At 33.2% G+C, this 24699-nt stretch overlaps 2 protein-coding genes across 3 annotated transcripts in view; both read right to left on the bottom strand.

Annotated features, from left to right (window-relative positions):
* Positions 1-51: 51 nt before the first annotated feature.
* On the bottom strand, positions 52-3575 carry LOC111509431 (uncharacterized). Its single transcript, XM_023165186.2, has 2 exons — positions 3310-3575; positions 52-774 (listed from the first exon to the last, which is right to left on the bottom strand). The coding sequence occupies exons 1-2, from the start codon at positions 3476-3478 to the stop codon at positions 485-487; spliced, it is 459 nt and encodes a 152-aa protein (XP_023020954.2). The 5' UTR covers positions 3479-3575; the 3' UTR covers positions 52-484.
* A 3993-nt stretch (positions 3576-7568) lies between these two features.
* stai (stathmin) overlaps positions 7569-24699 on the bottom strand; it is a 40611-nt gene continuing 23480 nt past the window's right edge. For both annotated transcript variants that reach the window (XM_023165188.2, XM_023165189.2), the window contains one exon: positions 7569-9322. In XM_023165188.2, coding sequence (XP_023020956.1) covers positions 9248-9322 — 75 coding nt within the window. In that variant the 3' untranslated portion in view covers positions 7569-9247. The remainder of the gene's footprint in view (positions 9323-24699) is intronic.

Raw genomic sequence — 24699 nt, 5'->3', positions numbered from 1 at the left:
TCCCATGTAGATACAAATCTATCCGCTAGGTTATAAATAAAAAAGCACATGTGACGAATTCATTAAATTTAATTTTGTCATAAACATATATACTATGTAAAAAATGTCAATTATGGAACTGATCTTTTAAAAACGATAAAAAGTATAAACATTTTCACAAAACAACACATACACGTATTCGATTTTGGGAACAAAATGGAATGTACTAGACTAGTTGTCCGATATTTTAAGTGTAGGTACGTTTGAAATTGGCCTTCATTGAAACCTGTTTGATTTTAGTTTCAGAAAAAAAAAATTGAAAAAATTTCAAGGTATCCTTTCAATATTTCATTCAACGCCAGTAAATACAGAACTCAATCCCATTGATTTTTTCTGATTAAAGAAAAATTATGTATTGGGTTTCAGAATTTTGTTGACTGGTCTAGTAACCCCAATTGAAGTCTACATGTAAATAAAAATGATTGAATACCGATAATTCGAGAATTTATGGAAATATATTCGATGCAAGCGCCGTAAAATCATTATAGTTTGGTAGTCTTCTCAAAAACTCCATTACTCCTCTCATCATGGCATTTTTACATTCCGGTGTGAGCAAATCCATTGCAGAATCTACATCGATGGGTTGAAAATTAGGTACATGCTTCAAGATTATGGAAAGGATTTTACTGGCCAATCTTCTCCTTTTTTCTTCTGATAAAATTCTACTGATGATGTTGTCGACGCGCTTGAATCTATTACTGACCATGAATGCTACTTGTAGAGACAAGATTACAGCTGCAAAAAATGTTGGATGAAGTGAAGATAAATGTTAGATATACCGGGTGTGAACGAAAAACTTCTAGAGTATCAGGTGTATCAAAATCAAAATGAGATTGACCTCAGTTAAAAACCCTTTTAGGATTGAAGAATAGTTTTGCCACAATCACTACTCAGAAGGTTTCTTTCAACTATCAAAGTGATTTTTTTGTGATATATGATGGAATTGGCCGATACTTGATGAAAATCCATAACTAACGCATTCAAAAAACACTTCACTAACTATTTACTAACTATATTCTACATATGCAATGCTTAATATACCTAATTTTACAATTTGAAGTACCTACATTTCAAGTACTTGAGTTTTACCTGGGTTTGTAATGAATTAAATTATCTGAGCTTGTGTCTCAGTACATAACAGAACGAGTAATGGTCTAAACAAATTCATTAAAAACAATGAAGACAAAACTTTGGTGTCAGATAGATCAGGAGAATATAAGCTGACTTGTGGCTCTTGCCCAAAACTATATATTGGCCAAACAGGGAAAACTTTTTCCCAAAGAATTAAAGACCATAAAAGTAGTTTTCAGCAGAAGGACATGAGTTCAATATTGAATAGGTCGTGTTACATTTAGAAGAGAAAAGTTTGAAACTTAATCTTCTAGAATGTTTAGAAATCAATAGATTCAAGAATTCGGGTAATTTACTGAATGATCAATTAGAATTGAATAATTCCTCGTTACTGAATATTTTTACAATGTGGAAACTGGGACATAAGGTGAGGTAATTTATTTCATTACAAATTCAGGTAAAAGTCAGGTACTTGAAATATAGGCACTTCAAATTGTAAGCAATGAATATGAAGAATAAAGACACGCCCGAAGAAGCCATTGTATGCGTTTTTGTAAAACTGTTCAGTGAAAATCTCACAATACAGTGTTTTCTGAATACGTTGTTTTTTTTATCGTTTTTTTCATATACTTGTGAAATGGGATGGAAATTTCAATAGCAGATTCATCTCACACACTCTGTCAAGAGAATTATGTATTAAAATATACAGTGCATTTCTTTAATTTAATATACATTTATTTTTTGAACGAGCCAACTCAAAAAATTGAAATTTCAAATAATGAAATTAATGCATGAATATTTTATTTTGAAGTAAAATTGACAGATGAAAGTTTCAAGATGGCGACTGGGCGCCATCTGGGAAAAAAAATTAAACAGAAAGGGGGGTCTTGTGACACATCTTTTTGAAGCTCCCGACAAATGCTTCATAACCCTAGAATATAATGTCAATATCTTCAACTACTACAAAATGGCGGAACTTTTAATAATTGCCTGAATACATTGACATTCAACTACATATAATGAGGTAATAAGCTTGAGGTCAGTTCAGAAGTCGGTTCTTGAAATATGAACAGCCTATCACGCTGAACATTTTTGAACACAGTAACGTCAATTATTTCTACAAATATTTACTATTCTCTGCCGTATGTCCAATATTGAAGCAGGTTCAGTTTCGTACATCTTTTGCTTGAAATATCTCCATTAAAAAGTCCAAAGGTGTCAAATCTGGCGAGAGGGCTGGCCATTCTGTAGGACCTCGACAGTCAATCCAACGACCGGGAAAAGTAATATCTAAATAGTTTCTTACTTGTCTGGAGTAATGTGGTGGTACTCCATCTTGTTGGAATACAATATCCATATCGAATTCATTAGGATTCGCTTCGACGATATCAGTGATGAAAGGGTCAACAGTAGTTTCCAGCATATTCAAATACAGTTCCCCTGTTGAATTTTGATCAATAAATAGAGGTTCTACAACATAATTTCCCAATATTCCTGCCCAAGCGTTAATTTTTTCTGGATATTGGGTATCTTTTTCCCGGAAAACGTGAGGGTTGGTATCACTCCAATAACGGCAATTTTGTCTGTGAACATTGCCGTTTAAAAAAATGTACATTCGTCACTAAACAAATATTGTGGAGATAGGTAGGATGCCTTGCAATGGTTTCCATCATGATTTCACAGAATTCTGTTCATCGATCATGGTCATCTTCAGTTAATTGGTGTACCATTTTAATTTTGTATGGATGATACCTATTCCTCATCAAAAATCTCCATACTGTAGAAGGAGACACCTCACAAACATATTGACTTCATATTCTAGGGTTGTGAAGAATTCGTCAGGAGCTTCGAAATGATGTGTCACAAGACCCCCTTTCTATTTAATTTTTTTCCCAGATTTCGCCCAGTCGCCATCTTGAAAGTTTCATCTGTCAATTCTACTTCTAAATAAAGTTTTCATGTATTAATTTAATCATCCCAAATTTAAATTTTTTGAGTTGACCAATTCAAAATATGAAAGGGGAGGGGGACATTAAAGAAATGCAGTGTATGTAAGTTTTAGGATGTCAAAGTACAAGTCTATACAAGTTTATAAATAGGTGTCTCGAATTCCGAGACAGAGATAACCATTATTAAAAATCTCATCAAGTATCGGCCAATTTCATTATTTGAATTGTTATCAACTTATTTTCCGATTACCTGCAGATATGTCACGCACTTCCAGCCTTCCAGTTATGTTACATATAAGTATCGAAACAGTCAACATTGCCAGGAATACTTTTATAGGGGTCTGTTGGATAATTGCTTCCAATTTCCACTCTTCGGCCAACTTGCAACACATTTCCAGTATTATCTCGTCAGTAGTCATTTTTAAAACCAATATATTTATTCAATTATTGTTCGCTTTTCTTCACAACGAATTCCCACGAAATTCTATTGAAAGTCATGATCTACTTTCTGAAAGTGTAAAAACTTATCGGTTTCCTTGAAGATATGTTTTTTTGCTATGGAGCATAGTCGTCAGAAAAATTGGGCTTGGGGAATTTACAATATATTGGCATCTAATATCATTCTACAAAATGGTTATTGAAGAAAACATTCGCTTTACATGGGTGAAAAAAATAATTCCAATGGATCCACAATAAAACACTTTGAAATTTCAACAAAATCAAACTATTGAAAGCATAATAATATATGAATTATCGTATACCGAAAAATGTTATGATTTCAACACACTATACAAACAAAAAAAATTGTTGTTTAAATCATTCAATAACAAATATATAAAAAATTTCAAACATGAATTTCATTGAAATCAGTAATATTCATAGTTATAACACTAGACAGTTAGTAATTTCAAATTTAATTTTGGACAGAAATGTATCATGATCGAATTATAAAATACAATAGGATTCTTGAAGAATTAAAAAAATCAAAAAGTGATCTCGAATTCAAAAATCAATTAAAGAAGTATTTAATGAACTAAATTTAAAATACAGGATCATACGATTGTCATATAGCCAGAATCATCTGTATATTTTTATATTAAATATGGATAATTTCACATTTGACTGTTTGCTCATATTAATTATTCTAGTCGTGTTTTCTTGTTCAATATTTTATTATTTCGTTAAATTTATATCAGGTTATTCTAGTTAATCCCTAATCATAAATATGTAATGTTCCTTGGGATAACGAAGACAATACAACGCTGTATATAACTATTTTGCCCAATTCGTACAAAACGTTCCTAATAATTGTGATGAAAATATTGAATTTTATAGCAATAATTATTTAATCAGGCAAGATAACTTCTCATTTCGATTCGCTACTGAAGAAGCTATTCATGAAATCCTGAATGATATTAAAAGTCAAGCTTCAGGGGTTGATAATATTTCAATCAGAATGTTGAAACTTTGTAGCCCGTTTATAGATAAATATATTACGCATATCATGAATTGTTGTTTTGAACGTTCATATTTTCAAGACTTGTGGAAAATTGCCATTGGGAAACCCATTCCCAAGAATAATGATCCAGCTAGTTATTCTGATCTCAGAATTATCAGTATACTTCCAACCATGAGTAAAATTTTTGAAAGAGTTATTTATTTAAAAATTAATGAATATTTCAATAACAATAATCTATTATCACCATCGCAATGTGGTTTTAGGCAGGGTTTCAGCACGGCTACAGCTCTTGCTACTGTTACACAAGACATTGTTGAGGGATTTGATAAGGGAATGATTAGCACTCTGGTACTACTAGATTTTTCGAAAGCATTCGATACCATCAATCATGAGCTGATTTGCATGAAACTCAAATATTATGGTTTTGATAGTGCTGCCTTATTTCTCATCTTATTTACTTGGTCGATCTCAAAAAGTTGTTGTTGATGGTCATCACTCCTTCCCTCTTGATATTCTATCAGGAGTACCACAGGGTTCCATTTTGGGACGTTTATTGTTCATCATTTATACTACTGACATTATCTCGTCCATCAAGAAATGTAAAATACAGGCGTATGCTGATGACATACAATTATACATGCATTTTAAAATCGATGAGTGTGCTGAGGCACAAAATCTCTTCAACACTGATCTTGATTTGATCAATGGGCTATCAAGTGAACATGATTTGAAAATTAATCCTAATAAAACAATGATGATGCACTTTGGATCGCAGAAGAATCGTAAATTTTCAGAAAACAATTTCCGTTTAGAACTAGGTTATACTATCTTGATTCCTGTCAATACAGCTAAAAACTTAGGGGTCATGCTTGACACTGATCTTAGATTTACTAGTCATGTTAAAAATTTAATGAAAAAAGCTTATATGTCATTGAAACTGTTATACTGTAATCATTTTATTTTGAGCCAACCTCTCAAAAGAATGCTCTGTGATAGTTTGGTGCTAAGCCATTTCAACTACTGTGACTTCATATATGGGCCATACTTATATGATTCAGATAAAAAAAGAATACAAAAAGTGCAAAATTCTTGTTGCCGCCTAATTTATGGACTTCGTAAGTATGATTCAATTTCTGAAGCCTTTAAAAACTCCCGCTGGCTCAATATGAAAAACCGTATGATTCATCATTTGGGTTGTTTTGTCCATAAATTGATCACCCTTCCCCATTCTCCTCTTTTGATACAAAAACTAATTCTGCGTGAAAATATTCACTCAAGAAACATCAGACATAAAAACAAATTAACTATGCCACAACATCGCACTGCACAGTTTCAGAGATCATTTCTTTTTGGTGCTGTAAAACTCTATAATTCATTGCCTGAGCAATTGAAGAGATTCAATATCAGGAAATTCAAATACAAATATAAAAATTATATCTATGATAGTCAGTAATGTCAACTTTTACTTTCTAGACAACAGATCAATTCAATTAAATTATTTATCAACTATCTTTAGAAGGTAATCACAAATTATTATTTTATTTACGGTTCTCATTTCGTGGTACCATCACTGTTAATTGCTTTTATTTTTGTATGTTTGCGTGCATTATGGAGTGGTGCTTGTTGGTTGAGTTAGAGTAGCTTTGAGCTAGACTTCGCCAAGGAGTACCAGAATCTCCTGTAAACTATTTTCATTTTCAAATATATCTTTGTATTGTTTTTTTTGGATTATCAATAAAGCCGATTTATTATTATTATTATTACATTTGGTAAAAGATGGAGGAAAGAAATCAAAAAGTTATTGGTAAGAATAAGTACCTATTCGAATATTGGATTGGTTACGTTAGGTTAGATCTAAAGTGAGTGGGTCTATTAGACCCTCCACTGCACCCCGCAAGGGTTTATTGTGACTCACACCTATTCATCCTCGACCAAATAAACCCAGCTTCTTAACGAAGCCGATTAGTTTGTATGGTGAGTGGTCTTTCAGGTCAGATGATAAGAGTACGGCTCTGCCAAACTCTGAAAACCTGATTCGGTCCCCAGCGGGGCAGGCACAAAGTATGTCCATTTTCCAAACAGAGGAAACACACACTGTCTTTCGACAGTCCGAATCACTGCATCTAGCCTCTCTCTCCAGAAAAATGTGGAAAGGAGGTAGATCTAAAAGGATCTCCATGGCCGCTGACGGTGTGGTACTAATGGTACTACTGATGGCCAAACGAGCCTGTATCTGTAAGCCAGATAGCTTCGCCTGAGCCGTTTTCTGTAAAGCCTTCGGTTACCAGGCAATCGCACCATAAGTGATCATTGGTCTGACAATCATCACATAAATCCAATGGATTTGTTTGGGACCTAAACCCCAAGTTTTGCCACAAATCCTTCGACATGTCCATAGGGAGAGTCTGGCTTTGTGTAAAACTTTTTTCAAGTGAGCGTTCCAGCTGAGTTTTTTATCTAGGTCAATGACAAGATATTTCACCTCCGATCCAAATGGAATGACTTCACCATTGAGGAAAATATTGCCCTTCATTAGAGCATTACTTTCAGATCCAATTTTCAGTCATTACTCAATATTTTACCTTAATAAAATAATAATTTTATCTTCACACAAATAAATTGTGAATTCTAGTAATCAAATTTAAAGTTTGATACAAATGACTTGGGTTTTCTCATTGCTAGGCATACATTACTAGCAGATGGCTCTCATCACACTTACACCAGAACTGTTCCAATTGTTCCATAGTTTCAACATAGACAAAAATATTCTTAAACTGAATTCCATGACAGATGTCATTGTCGTGTTCCTTTTCTCTCTCTCTTTGGTACTAAGCACATGGTCTTATACCGGTAAATATATTTTAAACAAATTTGAATGTTTTTTTAAACTCAGTGTGATTTGTTTTGATTACATTGACATGTATTAATTTTATAAATTTCGCATATTTTTTTACAAGTGAGTTTCAACCTTGTTTTGTAAATTTCAAATTTTACCATTACCATTATATCCGTCACTACGTGATTAAGTAATAATGAATTGAAAACCACAATCGTTATCAATTTTTTATTAGGCATCATTAGTAAAAACAAAATACATAACATGAAAACTTAACCGCAACAAGAATAAATTTTGATAACAAACTCATATTGTTAAGAAGCAGAACTCCAAACTTATTCACCAACCAATAATAGCTGCTGTTCAAAATCGAACCTTTCCACAAGATTAAGCTTACAAAACACCTAGACAATACCTAATTGTTACATACTTATATCTATATCTTACGATAAACCCATTTTGAAAAAATCATAACTCATCACAGAAGCCAGTAGAATAATGATTTTGGGAAAATTTTGTTCATTCACAAGAAAACGAACAGGACCCATTTTGAATTTCACCTATGAATTTATATTTAGTTGTGACGCACTGTTTGGAACTTTTGGTATAGTAATAAATATTACTGAAGTTTTTTCCCAACACCAAACCGTCATTTTAACACCTCGTCACGTGTTTCGATCACCAAGTGATCATCTTCAAGAGGAAGATTAAACTAAAGATGATCACTTGGTGATCAAAACACGTGTCATGGTGAGTTTGTATTGTTTTAGTTTGAAAATGGTCATATAGAACAAAACTGCAGTTACATTCTTCATCATGAAATTGTTTTAATGTTACACTATCTGAAAATTGCTTCTCCAAAAGTATTTTGAACAAAATTTTCCAAAATCTCCACAGCAAAAGCACATATCTTCTTTTCAGTCACCACAAAAGTTTATAAAAAGGCAGCATTAGGCGGTTGTATTATCAATATTACAAATACTATATTTGATATATCGCACTCCTCTTCAGAACTTAAAAAAAATGTTTCATAGTTAGCTAAGGATGAATGTCTTCAAAATAATTTCTGGTTCTACTGCAATCACTTGATTGAACAACAAATTGATTGTGATTGAAGAAATATTTGGTCATAGTGACCAAATATGGTAAGTAGCCATATTGACCAAGTAGTGTTAGGACAAGGAGTAGATCAGAATAATGTAATAGATCCACACACAGGTTGGGAACCAAACTTCTCAATTAAGAGCTTTTCATTCATTTGAGTAAACTCCTGTTTAAGAGTTATGATTGTTTGGATCCAATTCTAAAAAAGAGCGATCCTTGCAGTGAATTACTACAAAGATATTTCTACAATCTACTTCAATATGGTATACATATGTGTGCCCTCAAAATCATCATATCATTCATTTGTTCATTTTTGAATGTAATGCAAAGTAGGTGTAATTTTGCAAATTCATCAAAACCATAATTTGAACCCAATGTAAGTGGAGAAGTGCGTTAAATTATCGAAAGCTCAGTTGGTTTATCCACACTCTGCTAAAGCTAGCTGGTCATTTTGGAACATATCAATTATAATATATTTCTCCTATCTAAAAATAAACATTCCGTTTCAAGAATAAGTAAAGATTACAAAAATTGTGTTGACCCAATAGTCCGAGTCACACTGAAAGTATAGCATTTCGCTATCGACGTACCTGGTAAGAAAATAAATTCAAGGGTCATAATATTGAGCATCTCAAGAGTCAAGGGTTCGAATACTTGATTTACAATGTGTTTCAGACTATAGAAAGGAAAACACCTTCACCAAGAGGACACCTCAAAGCAAAACTTGGGTTAGAGTGAATTTAGTATAAGCAATGATATTGGGTGGGATCCAAACTACAATTTCAATTTCTAACCAGAAGATGGGACCATCTTGTTGACGATCATGTTGGCTTTGTTCTGGCGAACAATTTCAGCTCGTTTCTCCTGAAACAGAAATAGTCATCATCAGGGCATATTTCAGTTACAGATAATCACTCCTCGTTTAGAGTGCTTCTCACGTGCTGGTATTAATTTCTAGGGGGCGGTTTCTCTCTTTCATTTTGAGGAAATAATGTGCTGGGTGAAAGTTCAGATATAAATTTTTCTTCAAGTGGAGCAGGTAAATATAAACTTTCATTTTTTTTCAATGAGAAATCCACTGTTTCAGTAATATTGAATTTTTGAATCAATACACTCCTATACGGAAAATCCTGTGGCTGTTTAATGTCAAATGAGGTATCAATTTATTATCTAAGTATTGCTGACCATCAGTTGACCATCAATTGAAAGAGCCCAAATGCATTCGGTCAATACATTTCACACAACTGGTATGAAAAACTGTACCAGGCTTTTTGAAAACGTTATTTAATTTTGATACGATTGGGAAAAAAAATCTATGTCAAGGCAATTGCATTTACTAAATCCCAACTGTAGTAAATGATTTGCTCACATTTCTAAGATGTAAACATTCTTCAAAGTTTTGTTGAATAGTTTGATGTACCACTAACTGATGAAGCTACCGCATGGCGAAACGCGTTTTAAAAAATTGATTGAGTAAATTCTATGATTACTATCATGGAAAGTGTTGATAATATTCAATAATCTTCATCAAGTAGAAGGTCAGGGTATTCATTATTGTCTAATATGTATTCGAATGTGGATCTAATACATCACAGATCATTTGAATTGAAATATTACGTTGTATCAGAAGTTTTGTCCGTTTTAATGTCACGTTCTTTTGTGTGATGAAAAGTGGATCCTCTACGACAAAATGAGACATTCAGGACAGTGATAGGACACCGATGAGCCAGCCAAGCACTTGTCAAAAGCAAAAACTTTCTATAATAAGACCATGATCACTGTATGGTGTTCAGGCGCTGGTGTGATTCATTATAACTTTCTGGAAACCGGCCAAACCATCACAGCAGAGTCCTGAGATTGACGAACAAAATCAATGTAACACACTGGATGATGCTGATGAAAGAATAATTACTGAAGTAATAATGACTGACACAGACTCCAGGGACGAACAGGGAATAGAAGATGGAAAAGGAGATATAGATAGATAGATAGATATATAGATAGCACTTCATTTCCAACAGGTGTACACCCAATTACAGGAAATGTTAAAGTGAATTTCTGATCAAAATTAACGCCAAGGTCTTCCATTTCATTAAGTCGACTTATGGTATTGTTATCAATTTCGTAAGTAAATTGTATGAGACTTTCCTTTTTGGAAAAAGACAATACGTGACATTTAGCAATGTTGAAATTCAAACGATTATTGGAACACCAATCATATATCAGATCTAATTCATACTGTAAGTCTAAGCAGTCTCCATAATTTTTTATCACCTTGAATATTTTAAGGCCAACAGCGTAGAGCAGTTTTGAATTGTTTATTATTTTAGTTGAATCATTAATGAAAATCAAGAACAAAAGAGGTCCTAAATTCGAGCCTTGGGGCACTTCGGAACTGGGAGTATACAAAGCAGATTTGAAGCCGTCATACTCTACATATTGTTTTACATCAAGTAGGTAGTTTGACATGAGTTTCACCAATTTTGCTGAAAAACCTAATTCTGAGAGATGCTTGAGAAGAATGAAGAAATCTATTTGATCAAAAGCTTTTTGCATGTCTGTATAAATGACGTCAACCTGCAATTTTCTATCCAAGGCTTCAGAGACACATTGTGAAAGACATGCAAGATTAGTTATGCACGACTTGTTTTCTACAAACCCATGCTGATCATCTGATATGATATTTCGTATTGGATTGTAAATATTAGTGTACAATATTATTTCAAATAATTTGGAGAAATTGCTCTATATTGAAATGGCTGTATAGTTTTTTATTGATGTAATATCACCCTTTTTAAAAATTGGGCATACTCGAGCTTTTTTCCAAAGGTCAGGGAACTCACAAGTTTTCAAACAAAGATTATATATGTTATATTAGAAAAATCAATGCACCCTTTGTCCAAGGATTGCACCATAATAAACAAACATTGCATCAGCCACTACGCAGTTACCCAGGAAATGACTCAGCATATTCAGCACATTTCCAAGGTTTTTCTAGAACATTCGAAGAAACGCATATCTACATCAGCAGTTCCTGATCCTATAAATATGGGAAAACAAGAGGACGCCTCATTCTTGAACACTTTCGCGACTATCCAAGTTCGTCGATGTCTTGAATCATTATTTAATCAAATTCTTGAATCACTTCGCGACTATCCAAGTTCGTCGATTTCTTGAATCATATTTTGTAACATTAATACTTTATTGTAAATATTATATTCAATAAAGTTTGTTTTTAAAAATATAAATTCAGTGTGAACCACATAACAAATTGGCGCAGTCGGTAGGATCTTGAGAAACGCTGATATCCAAACAGCGGTAGTCTCCAGACTTTCGACAAGAAGAAGAACAAGCACCAACCCCAGTGGACAGGACGGTCTCTTCAGCAACAAGAAACCCGCATAAGTCGTCGCCGTTGCCCATCCGTTGTGAAGAAATCACTCCAGGAAACACGCGTAAGTCGTCGAACGCTGCTCATCTTGCTGTAGCCAGAGCTCATGAAGTAGGATTTCATCCCGCCACACCAAGCAACCAGAAGCCACAACGAAAAAGAAAAACAAAGAAGAATAGAATAAGAAACTAGGATAAGGAAAAGCGTGAGTACACTTTGAATTATCATCACAATTGAAGTTGAAATTTTGATTAACCCTTGTTCAAATTCTGAATAACAATTTAAAAATGGCTGAAAATGATCCAATTGAACCCTACAAACTTTCTGAAATATTTTCAATTGTTCCCGAATACGATGGTGATTCAATTTCGCTAGGAAATTTCATAAATGCTTGCGATCATGCCGAACGCATGGCCGTAGATCAACAAAAAACTTTACTTACAATACACATTAGAAATAAATTAAGAGGAAAAGCTGCTCAATTGATAAATTCCAGAAACCCAGGAACTTATCAAGAGATCAGAGGTTTATTAAATTCTCACTTTGGTGATACGCGAGATCTAACGTCACTAATTCAAGATCTACAGAGAATAAAACAAGGAAATGGAGAAAATGCACTGACATTTTTCTCACGACTACAAAGTCACAATGCAAAAATGTTATCTTGCATTCAAGCTTCAAACTTGACTCACGACCAGAAAATAGCACAATCAGCATTAATTGAGTCAATGATATTAAATACTTTATTGACAGGACTAGAACCCAAACTAGGTCACATAATACGAGCAAGTAATCCAACAACGATGTTAGAAGCATCAATCAGAATAAAACGTGAGATACAGCTCTCATACTTTGAAAATCAAAGATTGAATACACGTTTACCCCCAAATCAAAGTCAGAACAAACCAAGACAAATGGCAAACACCCAAAATAATTTCCAAAGAAATTATATGCAAAGCCAAAATCCAATAAGACCCATTGGAAATCAAAATCAAAGTCAAAGCTTTCAACAAGGTTTTCAAAGACCTCAAAACTATCAACAATCATATATTCCAAGACCCAACTTTCCAGTACAACAACGTACACAACCTAATCAAACAAACCAATTCAGACAACAGAATTACGGTCAACCACAAAATAGGCCCACAGTAATTCAGAAAAATCCAACAAATAATAACATGAGAACCCATTATCTTGATTACAATGATTATAATTATGACAATGAGTATGACCAAAACGAATATCTTTATAACCAAAACGAATATCTTTATAATGACAACCAAGACGAATACAGTTCGGAAAATAATTCATTTTATGATGAAAACAATTATTTTCAAAATCAATATGAAGAAGAACAATTCTATGAGGATTTTCACAATACCCTGTCTTTAGACAACCCTCCTATAGACAACCCTCATATAAAGAACCCATGTATACGAACTACCAACAGTCATTCAGACAATATCAAGCCCCAATTACGACAAACCCAGTATATAGACAAGCTATTAATAGACCCATCATGCGTAGCACAGCCGATAACCGAGAAATTTGCGGCAGTCATCAAAACGAATATCAGTCCCGTTCGAACAATGAACAAAGAACAATTATTCGTATAAGTCCGATCCTAAGCAATCTTTATTACATAAACAGTCTAAGTAACTTTAAAATACTAATTGATACCGGTGCAGGAATATCAATTTTCAAAAAGAAAACTGTAGAAAATTATTCAAAACGATTTAAAGAAAATATTCAAATAACAGGAGTAACTGAAGGAAAAGTAACAATTAATGAATCTGTATTATTACCATTTGGAAAAAATAGAGTTGAACACAAAGTTTATATTCACGATTTAGATATCGATTTTGACGGAATTTTAGGATGTGATTTTTTGGAACATTTTGAAGGAGTTGTAGATATAAAAGAACAACAATTAAAATTAAATTATGGCACAATCCCGCTAATAAAAGCAACAGAAATGATTGATGACCAAAAACCGGAAGAGAAACAAAATCAAAATAAAGTCACTCTCAACCCTGAAACATCAATGGCTGAAATAAACGATATATTTGAGTATGACCCTGATAATTATTTTTTCGAAAGTAAATACGACTATAATAAATACTTAGAAGACGAAATTCCCATCAATAATATAAAAATCGAACCAAGAGTAGAAAAAGTTTTCAAATTAAAATCAAAACTTAGAAATACAGAAGCTATACTGTTAGCTGCTGAAAAAGAAAAAGTAAGACTTCCAAACGCTCTTGTAAAAATAAATGAAAAAGGAGAATTTTTAGTAACAGTTGTAAATGGAAACGCAATTGAAAAATCCATTGATTTCCCAGACTTACAATTTGAAAAATTTAATGAAAATGAAATTCAAAATGATTTTAGTGAAATTTTTCCAAATCGTTCAACAGAAATAAAAAGTTTGCTTCGTTTAGAACATTTGAATGAAGAAGAAAAAGAATTAATTGAGAACCTTTGTTTAGAATTCTCAGACATATTCTATATAGAAGGAGATCCTTTAACATTCACGAGTGAAATAAAACATTCTGTAAAACTAAAAGAGAATGCCCAACCCATCTCAACAAAATCTTATAGGTATCCACATATTCATAAAAATGAAGTGAAAACACAAATTTCAAAATTATTAGAACAAAACATAATACGACCATCAGTCTCACCTTGGTCAGCCCCAGTTTGGATAGTACCTAAAAAACTTGACGCATCTGGAAAACAGAAATGGCGCGTTGTAATTGATTACAGGAAATTAAATGAAATCACAGTAGACGATAAATATCCTCTACCTAATATCTCAGACCTTTTAGATCAATTAGGAAAGTGTCAATACTTTACAACACTTGACTTAGCATCAGGATTCCACCAAATTGAAATGGATCCTAAAGACATAGAAAAAACTGCATTTTCTGTAGAAAATGGCCTCTACGAATTTCTGAGAATGCCATTCGGGATGAAAAACTCACCCTCCACCCTTCAACGAATTTTAGATCATATATTAACCGGACTTAGAAACGAAAGATGTCTAGTCTACATGGACGACATAATAATTTATTCCCCAACAATTGACGACCACTTGCAAAATTTAAAACTAGTATTCAAACGCTTAAGAAAAGCTAATTTAAAAATACAACCCGACAAATGCGAATTTTTAAGACAAGAAATTGCATACTTAGGACATCTTATAACCAAAAATGGAGTAAAACCAAACCCAGAAAAGGTGAATTGCATAATAGACTTTCCAGAGCCTATAAACATTAAAGAAATAAAACAATTTTTAGGTTTAGCAGGTTATTATCGAAAATTTATCCCAAATTTTTCCAAAATATCTAAACCAATGACACATTTATTACAAAAAGATGTGAAATTTAATTTCGACAATGAATGTAAAATTGCATTTCAAGAATTGAAAAAAGCATTAACGTCAACCCCAATTTTAATATACCCTAACTTTGACGAACCCTTCATTTTAACAACAGACGCATCTTCCTTTGCAATAGGAGCAGTATTATCTCAAGGACCCATAGGAAAAGATTTACCTATAGCCTATGCATCTAGAACATTATGTCCAGCCGAGACAAAATACTCTACCATAGAAAGAGAATTATTAGCTATGGTATGGGCAGTTAAACATTTTCGTCCCTACCTTTATGGAAGAAAATTTAATTTTATAGTAGACCATCGCCCTTTAACGTGGTTATTTTCAATTAAAGACCCTGGCAGCCGATTAGCCAGATGGCGATTAAAATTAGAAGAATACCAATTCAATGTAATATATAGACCCGGAAAAATACATAAAAACGCAGACGCTTTGTCTAGAATTAAAGTAAATTATTTCAAAGAATGCGCAAAATTTCATTCAAAAATTTTCGCAATTGAAAATGAAGCAATCGAAAATGAAAACCAAAATGAAAATGAAGAAATTTCAGATACTGAAACTGAAATAGGTCAAGAAACAATTTTTGAAGAATTGAAAAACTTTACAAAACTTTATGAATCAAAATCACTAATTGACTATTCTAAATTCATTTTTACCAATGACCAATTTTTAGACAAAAAACATAAAGATATAATTGTCTTTCTGCAAAGAAACAAACTTACAGAAATCCATGACAAAATACTCGAAGACATTTTCGAAGAATATCCCGATTTCTTCTATAACAAAATCAATGTTGTATCCAGCAAAACGGTGAAAGATCGAAAATATTACTTGATCCCATTACCTTTTGATCATGACGGAGCAATAGAATATTTGTTTAGCTCCCTATATAAAGACCAAAATTTATTCGTACCAAATAAAGTATACCAACTCGAAACAAATGTAGGATTCCCAATACAAGAAATGTTATCCTATATTTTAGCTGACAAAGATGACATAAAATTCCAAATATGTCAAAACATTGTAACGACCCCTGACAAAGATCAGATTCCAATAATATTAGACCAGTTTCATAACGGTAAAAACAATTTACACCGTGGAATAAATGAAACTCTACGAAGAATAAAACAAAAATACAACTGGAACGGTATAACAAAAGATGTTGAAAATTTTATTAAAGCCTGTGAAGTATGTCAAAAAACAAAAATCTGCAGGAAAAACTTAGAAAATCCGTTAGTAATCACGGAAACCCCCAAAACAGCTTTTGAAAGAATAAACATAGATATTTTAGAAATTCCAACAAAGAATTATCTTCTTACAATTCGAGATGAACTTACAAAATTCACTCAAGCATACCCTATTTCTGATAAAACAGCGAAATCAGTTGTAAACACATTATTACTATATTTCCAACATTATGGAACACCACTAAGAATCCATGCCGATTCAGGAAAAGAATTTAACAATTACCTACTGAAAGACATATGTTTACTCTATAATATTAAATTAACATTTTCCAGTGTTGACCATCCACAATCAAATGGCTCACTTGAAAGATTCCATGCCACTTTAATGGAAATGATAAGAGTAAATCTAGCAGAAAACCCCAAAGACCACCCATTTTCTATTATACCCTATGCTGTTATATGTTATAACAACAGTATTAATAAAACCCACGGATTTAGTCCTTATGAATTAATATTCGGACACACATCCGGTAGACCCCCAGAAACTTTATATAATCAAAAAGACCTTATGACGAAGTATGTCAGAGATCTTAACAATCGTATGGAATATTATTACAAAGTAGCACGCACAAATACTGAACGAAAGAAAGAAAAAGCTAAAGTAAGATTTGATAGTAACTTACATCATGAACCAAAAACTTACAATATAGGTGATAAAGTATACGTAAAAGAGTCCCAAATCAAAAATAAGTTAGAAAATAAATTCAACGGACCTTTTGAAGTAATAGAAATTTTCAAAAACTCAGCATTACTGAGAAATCCTGAAACTAACCAAACAACAAAAGTCAATTTCGATAGACTGAAACCAAGTTTTGTTTCAGATCAAGAATGATTCTTCTACTGGCACTAACGATTCAAATAATCAACGCCCAGTATATGCTAGTACCTGTGAACAACACTATAGGTATTTATTACCATGAAACCGGAAGCATGAAAATATCAAATGAAAAATGGACTTTATTAGTTGTAAAAGACATGGCACCTGTAAAACAAGCCATTGCCCATAATCGAAACATTTTAAGTAATCTCATTCACCTACTTGAAACAAACAATTTAAGAATGAAAACTTTCAGTTCAGAGATAAGCACACATATTAGCCTTTTAAATAAAGTAGCTGATTCAGTAGAATTGAAATATGAAGAGACGCAAATAGACGCGAATGATTACAATAAGAATAATAAGCGATATAAACGAGGACTTTTAAATGGAATAGGTTCCGTATGGAAAGCAATAACCGGCAACCTTGACGCCAGTGACGGCGAATATTTTAATGAATGTATTAACAAGATTTATAAAGATGAACACCAAATTGAAAATTTATTAAAAAACCAAATTTCAGTCACAACCTCTGTAATTAAAGAATTTAATACTACAATACGACAATTACAGGTTGATGAACAAGCATTTAATGAAGATATAGTTCAAATTGAAGCATGGATATATACGCTATCCGACAGAGTATCTTTAATAAACGCAAGGTTGAAAGCCATCCAAATTTGCGAACAACTTTTAGAAAGTTATGTATTTCTAGAAGATTATTTAAATGATATGCTGAACGCAATTACTTTTGCCAGACTTCATATCATTCACACATCAATCATAAAGCCAAACGATTTAGTTTCGTCCCTTCAGGAAATTGCTCAAACACTACAAAGAAACAATTTACCTTTACCAACAAGACTTTCTTCAATATCAAAATATCTTGACATAATTGAATTACAAGCTTTTCAAGCAGATTCAAGACTTGTCTTTATTTTAAAAATACCACTAGTAGAACCTGAATTATATACTGTCTATAGATTGTACCCCATTCCAATTTTGGACAATCGAACAGGGTTACATCACATTTTACCCACAAATAAGAAATTTATAGCAAAAGATGATGATTCAATGCTGTATGCTGCATTTGAAAATCTAAATTCATGTAAAAACTTAAACTATAATATTGATATATGTCAAAATGTAATTTCGTACCCAATTGATAGTAACGCAATGTGCGAAGCTCAAATTTTAAGACCACTTTCAGAACTTCCTAGAATGTGTTCAATTTCACTTTTATTTGCAAAAGATTACAATGTCTATGAAATACAAAGTAATACTTGGCTAATCGCATTATCAGACCCGTTAGCTGTAACAATAAATTGCCAAAAACGTGAGGTTGAAACACGAATTATAAAAACCAATTCAATCTTGAAACTTCAAGATAATTGTAATGCTTTCATTGGAAACACAAGAGTGTATTCAAAAATACTTGCAAATGAACAAAATGTAACTTATAAAAGTCATCCAATTTTGATACCATATCAATGTTGCAAAGATGTACCAGAAAAAGAAAGTTTACCACATTTAAAACCTTTGAAATTGAGTAAATTGAATGTAGACAATCTCAATATTGCTCAACATAAATTAGATCAATATTCAGATCAGTTGGACCAAATTATAAATGAACCATTCGTAAACCGACATGTTTCATGGTTTACTATTTTCACAATTGTAATAATTGTAATAATAATAGTACTTTACATATTTTGTAAATGTAGAAAAAGACGTTCTATGCAAATTGGTATAATGACATCAAGCAATGATGATCAACCACCTGGACCCAGAAGAACTTTCGCTTCATTACGAAGACTACTCCCAGTTCCAGGAAGAAGACCCAGTATCCACCTAGAGGAACCCATTGAGGAAGAAATTGAGTTAAGCTCAAATAAAACATTTGCTTGACTGAAAGTTGCAGCACCGCATCAACTTTCTTTTCAAGGGGGAAGTTGTTATATTAGAAAAATCAATGCACCCTTTGTCCAAGGATTGCACCATAATAAACAAACATTGCATCAGCCACTACGCAGTTACCCAGGAAATGACTCAGCATATTCAGCACATTTCCAAGGTTTTTCTAGAACATTCGAAGAAACGCATATCTACATCAGCAGTTCCTGATTCTATAAATATGGGAAAACAAGAGGACGCCTCATTCTTGAACACTTTCGCGACTATCCAAGTTCGTCGATGTCTTGAATCATTATTTAATCAAATTCTTGAATCACTTCGCGACTATCCAAGTTCGTCGATTTCTTGAATCATATTTTGTAACATTAATACTTTATTGTAAATATTATATTCAATAAAGTTTGTTTTTAAAAATATAAATTCAGTGTGAACCACATAACATATATATGAAGTAGGGGAGTCAGTAAAGGGTAAATACAATCTTAAACTACGAAACAATCAGTTTATTTTTCAGTTTTCTCGCTGCTTCGATAACATCTACTTCATTCACCTGATCGATAATTATTGTTGGTAAATTATTTGTGCAGTTATCAAGGGAGAGACATCAGATATAATATAAACATTTTTGAAGAAGTTTGCAAATGCATCCATAATTTCCTGCAGTTTGGTGAAAATTTTAGTTTCATCCTTCATAACTCCAGGAATTTTTGAGTTACCTCTTTTGTTCTGCATGAAATTCCAAAATGCATTTCGGTCTTCGTTAATTTTGCGTTCACTTTCATTAAGGAAGTTTTTATAAACATTGTTTATTTGTTTTTTTACTTCACTTCTCAACGTGATAAATTGCTGCTGATAAAAATATGGTTTATGTTTTTTCAGGTTTTTGTGGGCCCGTTCTTTCTTATGAATGTTTTTAATTATATTTGGTGTGAACCAGGGCGGGTATCTACGGGTTCGATTAATTTTCAGGGGAACGATTACATCGAAAACATCATAGAGCCTACTGTTTAGATAATAGCATGCGTCATTAACATTTGTTTGTTCTAAGATATGAGACCAGTCTATATCAGAAATGAGTTGATTCATCACAGGAAAATTTGCTTTTATGAAGTTATAATTTTTTGAGATGTCATTGGTTTTTGAAAAATTATTGAAATGGTTATGTGATGTTCTGATTTCAAACAACAAAGGAGGGTGAGACTATTTTCCTTTACCAGAGGTTCAAAATCCCTATTTATAGCACAAGTGATTGTTGATAGAACAAGATCTAAAGTACGGTTGTTGGTATTATTTATATTATTATATTGTTGTAGCCCAGCAATTTCCATGAAATTTTTCAGAATTTTTCCTTTACTATCGCTCGCGTTTGTGTTCAAAGTAGAAACATTGGAATCTCCAACAAGCAAAACATCATTATCATGAAGGTAGTCGAGCAACATGAAATTATTGAAAAACTCTCCGAACCCTTCACTAGACACAGATGGTGGAATGTAAATAACAAATAAAATCAAATTCGAATTATTAAGTAATTTGCAACCAACTATATCTATAAAAGGTGTTGCGGAGATCAAACACGTCAAGTCTATGGGTTTGAATTTTAAATCATTTTGAAGAGCGAGCATAACCCCTCCTCCTCTGGTTATGTTTGTTTGGCTGAAATTTCTGTCACATCTTAGGATATTGTAGCCAAAGAAGAAAGAACAAACGGAGTTATCTGTGGAAGTCAGAGACCAAGAAGAGATAATCGTTTTTCAGGGCGATTTAGAAACGATTTTATTATATTCGATTGAAATGCTATTTTTTTATTTCATTGATTTAGTTGTTTCCTAATTAGTTTGATTCATTCAGTATAGAATTTGTTTCATTGACTGGGTCTCCCAATTTTGTCAGGATAGGCCAAGTATTAGATTCAGATAGGTTGTTGCCTGGAAACAGAGTAGGAGATGGTTCTCAATGAAAATAGGATGGTTCTCAATTCTATATATATATATATATATATATATATATATATATATATATATATATATATATATATATATATATATATATATATATATATATAGAAAAGTGTTCTTTTTGGAGCTTTTGTGTCATCCAAGTGACCAAAAGCTAACACTATTATGAGGAAATCGACGGAATGTACCAAAAATTGCGTCAGCAGCAGCCAGCACTGGTCAACAGAAGAGGTCCTATCGTGCTCCACGCCAACGCATTTTCAGACGTTTCACAAATCCTCGTCCAAAATTTAATCAAAGTTCCGCTTCGCCCACCATACTGCCAAGATCTTTCGCCAACCGACCACCATCTTTTCAATTACTTAGATAACTTTCTCACCGGTAGAACTTCGCCAATCAGGAAAAGTCAAAAACGGACTTCGTCGGCTTTATCGAATCCCGAGCACGCACTTTTCATGCTGGCGGAATTATTCGAATTGTGTTACGTTGGTAAAAGAGTCCTGATTCAAATGAGACTCACTTTGATCAAATTCACAGGGATATAACCGTTATATGTAGACTCATAAAAAAACAGACGAAACTTTTGAAACAACCTCATACAAAAAAAATCAGATATAATGCAGACCATGAAACTCTGACACTAGATATTGGCAAAAAAATTTGTACGTTACTGCCGAATCGACATAAAAATTGTACATACTTAGCAGAGTATTTCAATTGTCCATGTATAGATAGATAGATAGATTTTTATTGATCCTTTTTGCTTCATAATGTGTAGATGGGATAAGTCATAATTGTAGTTAAGTTATGAACATGCATACATATAAACATACAAAGGTATAAACAAACATATAAATAAAATTCTAGGTCTAGATCAGCAGATCAGCAGTGCTTTTTGTTTTATAAAAATCCTGTCTGATTCAGTAGCTAGTCCCCAGACCGAAATGTTCTGATACATGATCGAGTGAAATTTGGCATAATAAACTGATATCAGTGAATTTGTATCTAACTTACTTAGGAGATTTCATCAGATAGTATGATTGATTCAATTTCTTGCATAAATAATCTATATGTTCTTGCCATGTGAGGAGTGAGTCAACCATAGTTCCTAAGAATTTTGTCGAGCTGGTCAGTTCTAAAGGTTTATTTTGAAAACTGAGATTGAAATTATGTTAACTTCTCGATGAATTCGCGAATTGCATGTATACCGTTTTGTTCTGGTTGACAATGAGTCTGATCTTGTTACACCACCCATTAAATTCGATTAGAACATCATTTACCATTTGTGTCATATCGTCAGATGTTTCACTAGAAAGAATGATAGACGTGTCATCTGCATAGAGAAATATTTTTCCATGACTTATACTGAGAGGAAGATCATTTAGATATAATAAAAATATTAGTGGCCCAAGAACGCTGTCCTGAGGGGTACCTGTTGTAACTGAAACTTTATCCGACTTGATGTTATTCTGCTTTACTTGGAAACATCTATTCGCCAAAAAAGAAACACTTAATTGATTTACATTACCACGAAACCCAAGGTTGAAGAGTTTGTTTGCTACAAATTTAGTGTTCAAAATGTCGAAGGCCCTGCTCAAGTCAAAGAAGACTCCAACAACAATAATTTTTTCGTAAATTAAATCATGTATGTGTTGTGGTGTGAAATTTAGCGTTGCGGTTTCTGTTGAGTAGTTTTTCGTGAATCCATGTTGGCTCTCTGTCATCAGATCGAAGGTTTCGAGGTAGTCTATACGAAATCATACCAAACAGATAAATGAAAGACTAATGGAAAAACTCTTCACAAGTAATAAAATAAATCCGTGTAGGTTTATGAAAAATTTAATTACACCATATTATTTCATTATACCACGCCGCCCATGCCATACAAAGAAACTGCCGATGTTCGGTAACTATTTAGTTTTTTTGCTATTCTAATTGACTTTGTATATACTATACTCGTATTTCCTACTAGTGTCCCGCCCCGGCTTCGTACGGGTGCAACGCTAATACTAAATGTAAATTCACCCACCGGAAATTTAAGGGCATGGAGAAACAGTGATGAAAAGATCATTTTGTTTTATGGGCGCGCTTTTTCTCCCGCAGCTGGCGCCCCAGTTGGAATATTTGAAAATCCTTTCTTATTGAACGTCCACAACATAAAACAACATACAAAAGTCAGTCTTCGAAAATATAGATGTACGGAGAAAAAGTGATGAAAAGATAATTTTCAAATGTAAACGCGCACTTTTCATCCACAGGTGGGCGTCTCAATTGGGATATTTGAAAATCCTTTCTTAGTGCGCATCTGCAATATAAAACGAACCCCAATACAAAATTTCAGCCTCCGAAAATATATCGGTACGGAGAAAGAGTGATGAAAAGGTAAGAGTGATGAAAAGGTAATTTTCATATGTAAACGCGCCCTTTCATCTCCAGGGGAGCGCTTCAGCTGGAATATTCGAAAATCCTTTCTTTGTGTGCATCTACAACATAAAAGGAACCTACATTCAAAATTTCAGCCTCCGAAAATATATCGGTATGGAGAAACAGTGATGAAAAGGTAACAGTGATGAAAAAGTAACAGTGATGAAAGAGTAACAGTGATAAAAAGGTAATTTTCATATGTAAACGCGCCCTTTCATCTCCAGGGAAGCGCTTCAGCTGGAATATTTGAAAATCCTTTCTTTGTGTGCATCTACAATATAAAAGGAACCTCAGTACAAAATTTCAGCCTCCGAAAATATATCGGTATGGAGAAACAGTGATGAAAAGGTAACAGTGATGAAAAAGTAACAGTGATAAAAGAGTAACAGTGATAAAAAGGTAATTTTCATATGTAAACGCGCCCTTTCATCTCCAGGGGAGCGCTTTAGTTGGAATATTCGAAAATCCTTTCTTAGTGTGCATCTACAACATAAAAGGAACCTACATACAAAATTTCAGCCTCCGAAAATATATCGGTATGGAGAAACCGTAATGAAAAGGTAACAGTGATGAAAAGGTAATAGTGATGAAAAAGTAACAGTGATGAAAAGGTAATTTTCATATGTAAACGCGCCCTTTCATCTCCAGGGGAGAGCTTCAGTTGGAATATTCGAAAATCCTTTCTTAGTGTGCATCTGCAACATAAAAGGAACCTACATACAAAATTTCAGCCTCCGAAAATATATCGGTATGGAGAAACAGTAATGAAAAGGTAACAGTGATGAAAAGGTAATAGTGATGAAAAAGTAACAGTGATGAAAAGGTAATTTTCATATGTAAACGCGCCCTTTCATCTCCAGGGGAGCGCTTCAGTTGGAATATTCGAAAATCCTTTCTTAGTGTGCATCTGCAACATAAAAGGAACCTACATACAAGATTTCAGCCTCCAAAAATATATCGGTACGGAGAAACAGTGATGAAAAGGTAACAGTGATGAAAAAGTAACAGTGATGAAAAGGTAATTTTTATATGTAAACGCGCCCCTTTTACCCCCACGGGGAGCCCCCAGTTGGAATATTCCAAATTCCTTTCTTAGT

The sequence above is a fragment of the Leptinotarsa decemlineata genome, unplaced genomic scaffold (genome assembly GCF_025532065.1).
Source record: "Leptinotarsa decemlineata unplaced genomic scaffold, Ldec_3_MD MMD2_tig00000882_RagTag_RagTag, whole genome shotgun sequence".
Taxonomy (NCBI): Eukaryota; Metazoa; Arthropoda; class Insecta; order Coleoptera; family Chrysomelidae; genus Leptinotarsa; species Leptinotarsa decemlineata.
This window is presented reverse-complemented; position numbering and strand designations above follow the sequence as displayed.